The sequence below is a fragment of the Salvia splendens genome, chromosome 1 (assembly GCF_004379255.2).
Source record: "Salvia splendens isolate huo1 chromosome 1, SspV2, whole genome shotgun sequence".
NCBI lineage: Eukaryota > Viridiplantae > Streptophyta > Magnoliopsida > Lamiales > Lamiaceae > Salvia > Salvia splendens.
This window is the reverse complement of record NC_056032.1, coordinates 17,821,491-17,832,759: the sequence shown is the minus strand read 5'-3', so window position 1 is coordinate 17,832,759 and position 11,269 is coordinate 17,821,491. Positions and strand designations below refer to the sequence as shown.

The following is an 11,269-nucleotide window of genomic DNA, read 5'->3' as shown; positions in this document are numbered from 1 at the left end:
GGGACAAACCAAAAAGAAAAATGAGTCATCTTTAGTAAGACAGAGAGAGTATTAGTTTTATAGTAATAAAATATGAGTTGAATGAATTAGTGAAATGCGGAATCTACCTACCATTTATAATAAGAACTAACCGGGACTCCTATGATGGACGAACAAAAATGAAAAACTTGGACTCCTAATAGCAGACAGAAGAAGCACTGATTAATCAATCATAGGCCACCACGCACCCTTCTATGATGATGAATTTGTACTCACTTCATGTAAGCGTCAATCGATAGAAACTAGTACTAAATGAAACTATAAATGATACGTTCACATACTCTAAAAAAAACTGCATGATGTATGGTAAGTATAATGTAGTAATATCACTTGGGCAAGTCATATCATCAAACACCCATAAATGTAGTCACTAATATACAGACCAAAAATGGAAATAGCAGGAGAGAGAAAAGGGGGGAAAAGAAAAGGAGAGGAACTCATCAATTTACATATCATCATGAAAGAATATATTGGGAATTCGAGTAAAAGGCCTGCATCTATACTCTTCAAGGTTGAGTCCTCCATAGTCAAAATACAGTATTTCCCACTATTCCAGTGTGTCGAAAAAAAGAAGAACAGCTAACCATATTTCATGGAAGCGGCCACCGTGCTAGTGGCGATCAACATAGCGTTATCTTCTCTTCTACGCTTTACTGCGGTCGTGCGGTAAGTGCCAAGGAAACAACCTACAGTGAAATTCATTCATATTTGAATCACACTGTGTTGGAAGGAGAGCACGCAATTGTGATACGTCAAAACAGATACGGAACATTATTATCATCCCTCCCAGCTTATCAGATTATAATTCAAGATCTTTATTTCAAGGTTGTATGAAATTGACAATATTTTGTCAACGGCATTTGGACTGGTTAAGAGCCATATATAAAATGTTGTTAACGCACATTAAAACACTGGAGCGGTCTCATGTTCAAGTCCGCCTGCACTGCGGTCTTTATATTTAATGTTGCAATTAATAAAAGATAGTATAATATACTACTATAAGTTTTGCCAACATACCAATGGACTAGATTTTCATTTGGGAAGAAGAGGTTGTCTTTCATCAGGTCCAACACGGTGAGTAGCCTGGAGAAAGCATGCAGAACTATGAGGAAAAACATGCTTAAGAAGAAAAAATCAAATGTGCAATTGACATATACTTATATTCTACCTCTTCATTAGCTCCTGCAGCCATATTTATGAAGGATGAATCCCTTGACCTGAAGTATGGAGATTATCCAGTTGTCAAATAATGTTGGGAGGGGAGGACATGCTATTATGGTAGAAATGTTGTGAGAATTACAAGTCAGATAAAATTTGAACAAAAATAACAAAAAACTAGCCAAAAGTAAGATATGATGATTGGCTAATGGTTAATGCTTGCCGAATTGGTTGAGTTTAAGGATTAATTATCAAATACTGTAAAGAAAATGATAAAGTATTCATTATCTCTCCAGCCCCGCACCTTAGCATTAGCCCACAGCTCTACACCCTACCATCCAAAACGCGGGGGGGATAATGTGAAAACTAAACACCCATAAAAAGAAAACAAAAGAAAGAGAGGCACAGAATAGACAGTTCTTTGCTACAAGATCCAGATGCGACCGTCAAGTTGAAAAGGTATTGATGTCTCGTAAATGTACTCAGAAGCAAGCATTACATAATAATTAAAATCTATTTGGCATGGTCCACTCCCCCATCGTTAAAGTACTACTAGTTTGAGGGTGTATTGGCATGAAAGAAGATGTGAACTGAGCCATAACTACTCAAAAGGCTGTTCTGCCATTTATAATTCAAAACAGACCCAACAACGTATAGTAGATAATAATATGGAGCCTTCAACAACTGCATGAAGTAAAGAGCCGTCAATTGAAAAATAGAAAGATTTATTGTTCGAAGCATGTGAGCATTCTAGAACAGAATGAATACCTATGTTTATCTTGTACATCAGTTCTTTCTACCATCCCATTTTGTTCTTCATCTTTGGGTTTTGCAAAAGGTGAAAAGAACTGAAACCAGAATATATTACTATAAGCCTCGATATTTTATGCAATATACATGAGAAAAAGTTACTTTAGTTCAGTTTTATACCTGATGCATTGAAATGAAAACAACTGAAATCCCTAACAAAAAGTTTATGGTCAAAGTATGACCAAACAAAGCAGCAGATGCTATGCCTGTAAATATTGTTGCAACAGTCGATGAATACTTCTTCAAGATCGTGTCTGGGAACATGAAAATATACATATGTAAGCATGTAGCACAAGAAGTTAAGTAATAAGCAATCCTATTGGACTGCACAGATGAGAAGTAGATAACATGAGATTGGTAAAGCCAATGTGTTACTATCCCGTGCAAAGGAGATAATCTGTAAAAGTAGCTACTAAAAAATTCTCTCACCAGCATATTTGAAGAAAAAGGAGGATAGAATTCCTTGTGCAGCATTGTTGCATATCAAAAACATAGTAGCTTTTGAATGTCCTTCCAATATATTGAAATTGTCGGGACCTGAAACATTTATTGCAATATATTTTATATACAAAAACAGTAAAAACAAATCCCCTTCCGAGCTATGAATGGCATGCTGACAGTCAGATACAGGTAAAGCCTAAAATCTGATTATCCTGTCCCAATACACTACAAAATGAGCCTTATCCCAACTGTTAGTGCTAATCTGCAGGCTGGAGAAGCACAATTAAGCACCGATACCTTTAAAAACAACGGTTCCGAGGATTCCTAGAAAGTTGAAGATAGCTCCGTATCCATATAAAAATAAGTTCTGCAAATTCCAGTAGAGAAAAAAGTAACGAACTAAGAACACATATACTATCGACCAGGTTATCAACTAAGTTAAATCTCAAGTGTATCATGAAAACCAAATTAGTTTCAATTATAATACTCAACGAACAAATAAATTTTAGGATTACTGTCACAAACATGAAAAATCAGAGGAGAACATTCTAATAAATTAATAATCATAATCTGCTTTCACAACTATATAGTCTTGGGCTACAACTGAGCCAGTAAAAATCAGCACTTGCCACTTCAATAATACAACTCTATTTGCCACAATGATATGATGTGACCATTAAGGGACTGGAATTTGGCTTCATGCATGACAAAACATCATAATACACGTACTTTTGAACCAAAAACAGACTATAAATGATATGGAACACTTTTTCAACATTTGATTATGTTAAACCACCTGAAGATATATGCTCGTGTCATATTGGCTTTTGAGGGCATATTCATTGAAGACAGAGGCCATAGAAGGAACTGTTACCTGCATTCAAAAAACCGAAGTCATATATGCCTGCAAAGAACAAATCAATGAAAATTTTGGAAAGGCAAGATGAAAAAGAAGAAGGTTGTTCTGTACACCCATGCAACTCACAGATACTATCATCGTCAAGATGCCCTGAATAACTTACAAATATCAGTGTGCACATATATGCAGCAGTTGTAATGGGGAGATCCAAAGTAGTGGTACCCTCTGGCATGGATTTAAGTTGATTTATACTAATCCCAATCAGCAGCAAAGCAAGAGCCTCCCACTGGGACATAACAACAAAATTTGCCAATTGTTTAAAAACTAGATTGCACTGGTAGCTTATCTTGCAACAAACTCATTAAATTCTTGAATAATGAAACAGAAAAAAGCTATTTTTCAGAATACACAATAGCATGTGTATGATGTGATCTTATCCAGTCATTAAAAGAAACTAACCTGAATTATTGAAAATCGGCGTTTCATGATGAACTTGAGAAGTACAGCAATTACCAAAACCTAAGAAGAGAGAGATGATCATGAGACAAAAAGTAAAAACAAAGGCAAACATCAGCTCTCTATGGTTTTGCTCCTATCTCAAGATGGTATTCCGCCACCTTTATCATTCTCAGATCATGTTAGAACGCCAATAAGACAGAGGATTAATAAACTAATTAATCAGATAAAAGAAAAGATGAATATTGCCAAGCAAGCATCGCCAACGCACCTTTAAATTGCTCAACATTTTTACTGTCGCGGGGTTGAAATATAGCTGAGATAAGAGTAAGGAAACATGAAGAGTTGTTAGTTACTTTAAGTGTAGAAAGAAGTTGCAGCCACTATCTCCTATAAAAGAATCAGTTAGTATTTAGAAAAGGTCCTAAAGAGCGTATGCAGTGAAGTCCCCAAATAAGGACTTCAAAATATTATAATTTCATAAGAGTATCAAAAAGCTTTCTGTAAACACTTAAGATTCTGCCTATCATCTAAAGAGGCGTTCAGTTTCCATAATTACTTGTGATTAAAGGTCATGACTAATCTTATCTTTTGTTTGGGTTGCGTTTTTCTCAAAAGCTCGGCCTGTGACAATGTATCTTGGCCCACCTCCATAATGCCAAGATTAGATTGTATCTCATGATTAACCATCTCACCTTCATTTCTACGACTAGTTTAATCCTAGACAAATCCTATTATGGCTGATCCCATATTGTATCTCATTATTACATTCTCTAACAAACCGAACGTCACCAAAACATAGAAGCAGAAATTATGTAATATGAGTAATCATGTTGTCTAAGACATTGATATATAATTATGCTACACTGTCGTCTAGGAGAGAACTAAGAAGAGCAACATATGAAAAGTACATAACATGAGATTTTTCATATGGAGGGTACAAGTATTCATGGAACATGGAAAGCATTACGGATAGTGCATACAATATATAAAGAAAAATTATACATATATATGTGTGTTTGCTGAATTAGACAGATAAATGTAACTATTAATATGTGTGTGTTGCATGATACATGTCAATCACATTTATGTGAACACAGGCATCCCTCAAGCTTTCCTTAATAAAAGCAGTTGAAGAATATTTTTGTTTGATATGATCTTACATCATACCATAGTATAAGGGTTTTAAAACAAACTAACTTTCTAGTTCTTGCACACATTCGTATAGGATCTGAAACCTACATTTAGATGTGCTTAACACTTAAACATCAGAATTCTATCAAGAAGATAGACTTAATGTACAGAATACATGACATGCAGACATACTCAAGAGTAAAGAATTACATTTGACATCTCAATGTAACCACATCAAATAGCATAAGCAGTAATGAAGAGAAATGTTTTATATCACTAACGTGTAATTTCAGAAATGTAGGTGTAAACCGGGACTCCTAACAAAACTAAATATACCTGCATAGTAAACTTCAGGTAGTTATTTATAGCATAAAGTAGGGCTGGAACTGCAAGAAGTTTATTGTTGCGAGCAGCCTGCAAATATCATCAGAAGCGGGGGAGTAATTCATAAGAATACCATCAGAGAGGATTTTGCGCAGCTGAGAGTTAATAACTTTTCTGAAGGATGCAAATATACACCCTCATATCATGATTCATGTAAGAAAGAAAAAAATATGTTTGTCTTGTAGTTGTAACCTAAGGATTTAAGAACATATCCCAGGGCCAAAATCAAGGTGAGCAACATGATAGCAATCACATGATCTGATAACATATCACAAAAGTCACTAGACCTTACTACTTTAAGAACATCACCAGGCAGCTGTATATATAAACTATTTTAAAAATAAAACAGAAATTAAGTTTGGCTGCAACCTGGCCTGAGTAGTTGCTTCAAGATTTGCTCTTACTACAAGACCAAAATATAATACGTACAATATTACTAGTTACTCACATGTTTTAGCTTATAGGAAATAGGAACCATGATGAAGCTGGATAGTAATAATGCTTATTGCCAATCACTCAAGTACTGATCCAATTAATAAATTTTTAATTATGATGAAATGGCCGCCGAGAAAGCTTCCTATAAGGAATCGTGAGCTTCTGGATTGTTAAACTGACCTTAAGGATATGTGTGGACTGTGGATCACGTATAATATAACATAGCAAGGGAACAAGTTGCCAATCATTACAGGTCTTATATGCGAGAAATAGAATATTCCTCTTAGCAAAAGGAAGGGAATCACTTGGCAACTTGTGGAAACTCTATATGACATGCTGGATAAAAAGTAACATAACAATTAACAAGCATAATTCTTTCTGGTAATATGAACTCTTCATGGTGAATTGAAATGCCATTGGATACCAACTTCTTAAATTCCAGATCAGAGAAAAGTGCACCTGCATAAATGTTGAAAGTGAGAGAAGTGGCTTTTCACCAACTTTCTGCCGCCTAGCCTGCATGGAAAGATCCACACAGTAAATATCATGAGGCATGGATTTGGTTTGGATGTTCAATGTTGTATAAACAAAGTAGTTGCTTTAGCCCTTAATGATCATAGGTGCGTTCTGCTGGCATGACTAATTATATGATAATCCATCTCGGATTAAGTTGTGAGATTATTTTACTTGGAGTGGCTATGACTAAATATCACATAATTATCCATCTTGGATTAAGTTATGAGGTTCAATACATCTAGGATAAAGTTGTGAGATTCAATCTCATGAACCAAACAGAATACATATTTAATCATGAGATATAGTCTTGCAAACCGAACAGCCCCATAATATATAAGGCTATAGCATTTTCCATTAAAGTTCCATTTTTCTATGTGCTAGTGCAATGCATACAAACACATGCATGCAGTCACAAAATTGAAAGATTGAAATGTTACATCTGTATTGGCTCACTACATTTCCAATTAAATGTTTATACAGCTATTGAGTTCCAAGAGCATCCAATTTTAAATCTTCGAAATTTGTTAAGGCCTGCAAGTACACAGAGCACTTTATCTAATTTGATTAGACGGCCTAATGTTTCTATCACATCTAGTTTCTCATCACTACATCTCTTTCTCCCTGATGCATTTGAAATCAATTTTACCATAAGGATACATCTGAGCACTGAGAAGTAAAACTATAAAGTCAAATCTATAATCCAAACAGTCTATAAATGTGCTACTTATATTATGTAAGTATGTAACATCTCAAATATTTCTATATCTTCATTATAATACTCCCTCCATCCCATAAAAATAGAGAATTTGAGAACGTCGCGTGTTTTAATGTGAAATTGGTAAAATATGAGCGAGATAGAAAGAAAATGTGATTGAAACATTGCTAATGGAGAACATGGCACATATCATTAGAAAGAAATACTTACTAAAAGCTGAAGTGGGTTATTTTGGGGGACGGCCAAAAATGGCAAAAGTGGACTACTTTTTGGGAACGGATGGAGTAGATTTACAATATTGTTTACTGAAAGTGCATGAGACTCTTCTTTTGTCATTTCTAAAATTGACATATAGATGTAAAAAAGATTACCTGGAACAAAAGCATTGTGATTGCAAAAAGAACTTTTGCAAGCTCTGTCAAAAAGTTGACACTAATCGGACTAAACTTGAAGCGGCCATCCACCTTTGACATATAAACCAAAATAGGCTGGAAAGAGGAAAATCAGACATTCAGAGCAGACTTAGCAGCAACTGTAAGAATCATAGTAAACGATATATAGCAACTGGGAACAACTACAATATATGGGATGCGTATTGCACATTTGCAAGTTACCAGACAAAAAGAAAAAGAAAAAAGAGGGGGGAAGACAAGGAAGAAAATCATACCTGGAAACCAACAAGAACACAATCACCGCCAACTAATAAGAAGTTAAGCGCCCGCTGCTTTGATGATACCTTGCTCCTATGTCGGTCATAAGCTCGTGAAACAGCCTTACTGGATGGATTAGCTATTTTGGAATGACAGGCACTGCACTCTATCATCCCGTTCTTCATTAGCCAACCCCAAAGGCCAGCTATGAAAATTCAACCTGAATAACAAAACCAGAAACCCATCAATCATTTCCACAGATGCTACCTAACTACACAATCAAACATCATATCAAACTCAGCATCCTCAGCCAAAAGAATATCACGATCTTACTACAAGCCGCTATTCAGATTAACGAACACATTAATGCAAAATAACAAAACGTGATCAAACACCGCTATAATTTCCCCACAGCCAGATCTTATCACAGATAACAAATCTCCCAAATTCTAAATCGAGGACAGTAATTGAATTGCATTTATACACTATGTTGCGCGTTGGCTGGACAAATAAAAGTCAATTAGAATCCACCTCTTTTGCTGGATCAAACCAAACGGAAAGATAGCATCAGTGATGCAGCCTATGCACGCTTGATCAATCGAAATTGAGCTCCAGCTAATGAAATCAACCACAATGAAACACGTACCTGTGACTACAGCTACAAGATAGTTCTGATTCGGGCGGAGATCAAAAGCGGCTTAGATCTGGCCGAGGCGCAGCTAACAGATCCAATTACCGGATCAAAAACACCGCGTAAATGCGCAGAGAAGTAAATTTGCGTTTGAAGTAGTGAGGAAAGGAGAAGAATATAGCAAAAGAGGCTTCAATTCAAAGGTTTTCGGAGAGAGCGTCTGGATCTCAACTCAAGTTACGTTCAAACTATGCTGGCTATTGGGAGAAATACTATTTATACATAGTAAACGGCTGCAGGTGAAAGTGTAGCGGTCAAAAATATATTACTACCTCTCCAATTACCGAACATAGGAATGATCATTGAAGGTGGTGTCTCTATAAGCCGTGATAGTAAGTAAGTCAAGTGTGCATAGAGAAAACTAAAGCAAGTGCTCGGTCAAGACACTACGCTCCTTAAATCCACCGGATCACCAGGTCCAGGAACTCAAAAGAACAACAGTGTTTTTGTCGTTGGACACGCTCGACTCCCCTTCAAAAATAAATCCCTCAACCCGAATACTATAAATTAGTATAGAGAAGCGGGGTCGATCCCACGAAGATGGATTCGTGAAGTAGTGCTTAGAGACTCTGGAAACAAGCGGCTGCTGCCACGCAAAAGGGTTGAGAATTTTAACTACCTCTAGACCTAGGCACGAAATGTAAATGCTAGACCTAGGACACGGAAAGGAAAATAGAATCAGACTTCAATACTGAGAGACACATTTTACTTCCTAGATTGAGTAAACGCCTAACTAATTAAGACTAGACAGAGAGAATAAAACGGCGGGGACCATGACTCCAAATATAGTAAGTACGGCCAAAGCTGCAAATAACAAACTTATGCTCCAACTAACAACGACATGAAATTTCCTAACCGATTCAAGCACGCAAATGGAGAAAGAAGAGCATATATCTGGATTCGAACAGAATATAAAGATTTGGATGCTGGAAACTTACCATGAACCGGAAATACATCAGATCTGCGTAAACTAGGTGAAATGAAATAAAAACACGTAAACTAGGCATGAAATTTAATCAATCTTGCTCAGATTCACGTCGGATGCTTAATCCACTCTGGATCCAAGCGATCTGAACCCAACAACAGACAAAATCGACTCTATAACTCCGGTTTTCACAGATCTGTCCCGATCAACTCCGAATTCAAGCAATCACAAACATCTCCACAACACCAGCGAACTAAACTCTCCGATTCATCAACAAACAGACTCCGATCACCCAGATCCAACCACAACCTGCATAAATTCATAAAACAATTGCGAAACACATCCAAAACAAGTAAACTAACTCAAATTCCAGAAGATCATAGCAGCAAAACCAGAAATCAACATCATCGACATAACTGAAAATAAAACTCGCATAAAATACGGAATAAATGGTAAAAACTACCTGAGGTCCGAGCTTCGAACAGCGAAGCTCGGCGAAATCAGCAAAGTACGAAAGCGGAAATTAAATTATTTCTTCGCCCCACAGAAGGACGGTGTTACAACCCAATTGAAAACGTGAAAAAGCTAGATGTGAACCCAAAGTGCGTCACCCTGAATCTCCCCACGAAAAGAACCCAAGTGTGTGAAAAGTGAACTAAGCTACAGGCTGTTAGCGAGGCCTCCAACCGAGAGGATCCCTCCAGCGTGCATGTTTCTCCCTTTTATAGATACGGACATAACCTTCTAGAGTCTTCGTAGAAATCTCTATTCTACCCTTCAACTCCGAGGTTTCCTCCGTCAAGCAATTTTTTGCACATTGTTCACTTATCCGCCAGTTTCCTCGGGCGTGTGATTACCGCCTTCCCTTCCTGGACCTGGCGGATTCCTTCTACACACCTGGCTTAAAACAAGTGTTAGACCCTGTAAATTCACGAATTTTTCCCCTAGACCTATGCATGAAATTAGCCTTATCAAACTGCTCACACTTAAACCATGCTTGTCCTTAAGTATGAAAGACAAGAAAAAAGAAATAAGGCGAATTTCTATGCACAGTTCCCAAGAACGACTCTATAAACAAGACACTAACACAAAAACAGACTCCTAGACCTAGACAACTACAGATTCAGAAAAGAAAAATAACACACAAAGAACACAAAACACAACAAATAAGCATGCACTAGTTTCAACTTTTAGGCAACGGTCCCCCAAGCTTAAGTTCTCTCTGATTGTCTACAGTCTTCAAATCCTCCCTCTTCCTTCGTCGACCTAAACGGTCCGTCAGTTTGTCAAGAAGCCTATGGATTTCCTAGCGGTTAGGTTCGCTCGATCGCTCATTCCTCACCATGGATGTTAGGACCAAAACGCTCCAAAGTTAAAGTTACACCACTGATGCGTTGGGTTACGAGAGTTTCTCCTTTCTATCATCTCTTTTTTTTTCTAGGTCAGGTAATTTTTATTCTTTTTTCCCTTTTTTCCCTGGACTTCGTCCAGCTTATACCTCCCCCTTTTTTTCAATTTTCTCCTCCCCTAGACTTCGTCCAGCTTATACCTCCTTTTTCTGGACTTCGTCCAGCTTATACCAACAGTTCTGGACTTCGTCCAGCTTATTCCTCCATAACCCATTTTTCCTCCTTTGTATCAAGTGGCTGCCCATTTTTTACATGTTAGCTCAAAGTGTTTAGGCTTATAACTCACTTTTATAGTAGGGCTGCACAGCTAGGTTATCTAAAGCATCCTCTATCGTCCTCACTTCATCCAAACCGCTTTTGGTTTATTAAGGAAAAGGGCATCAAAGTTGACGTGTATCCTTTCTTCAATTGCTCTTACTAAGGGAATTTTTGCCTTATTGTATCCACTAGCTCATGCAACACGCAAAAATAAAATAATAAAAAAAACTGAAGACTCTAAGACTCTTATTTACATACTGCACCTATTCCCTCCCCCTCCCACTTCACTCAAGCTTGTCCCCAAGCTATCCTAGTGAAGGGGGGAAACAGGGAAGTATGAACAACACAAAACAGACCACAAAACGAACAAACAACATGCTAAAAACAAA

At 37.1% G+C, this 11,269-nt stretch overlaps 1 protein-coding gene across 1 annotated transcript; it reads right to left on the bottom strand.

Moving 5' to 3' along the window:
- Positions 1-341: 341 nt before the first annotated feature.
- On the bottom strand, positions 342-8,493 carry LOC121744583 (CMP-sialic acid transporter 2-like). Its single transcript, XM_042138180.1, has 16 exons — positions 8,244-8,493; positions 7,615-7,817; positions 7,319-7,435; positions 6,176-6,232; positions 5,234-5,311; positions 4,035-4,079; positions 3,767-3,826; positions 3,471-3,593; positions 3,245-3,322; positions 2,746-2,815; positions 2,437-2,544; positions 2,128-2,261; positions 1,966-2,045; positions 1,208-1,256; positions 1,057-1,122; positions 342-725 (listed from the first exon to the last, which is right to left on the bottom strand). Exons 2-15 carry the CDS (start codon positions 7,780-7,782, stop codon positions 1,072-1,074), a joined length of 1,218 nt encoding a protein of 405 aa, XP_041994114.1. The 5' UTR covers positions 7,783-7,817; positions 8,244-8,493; the 3' UTR covers positions 342-725; positions 1,057-1,071.
- Between the last annotated feature and the right edge of the window lie 2,776 nt (positions 8,494-11,269).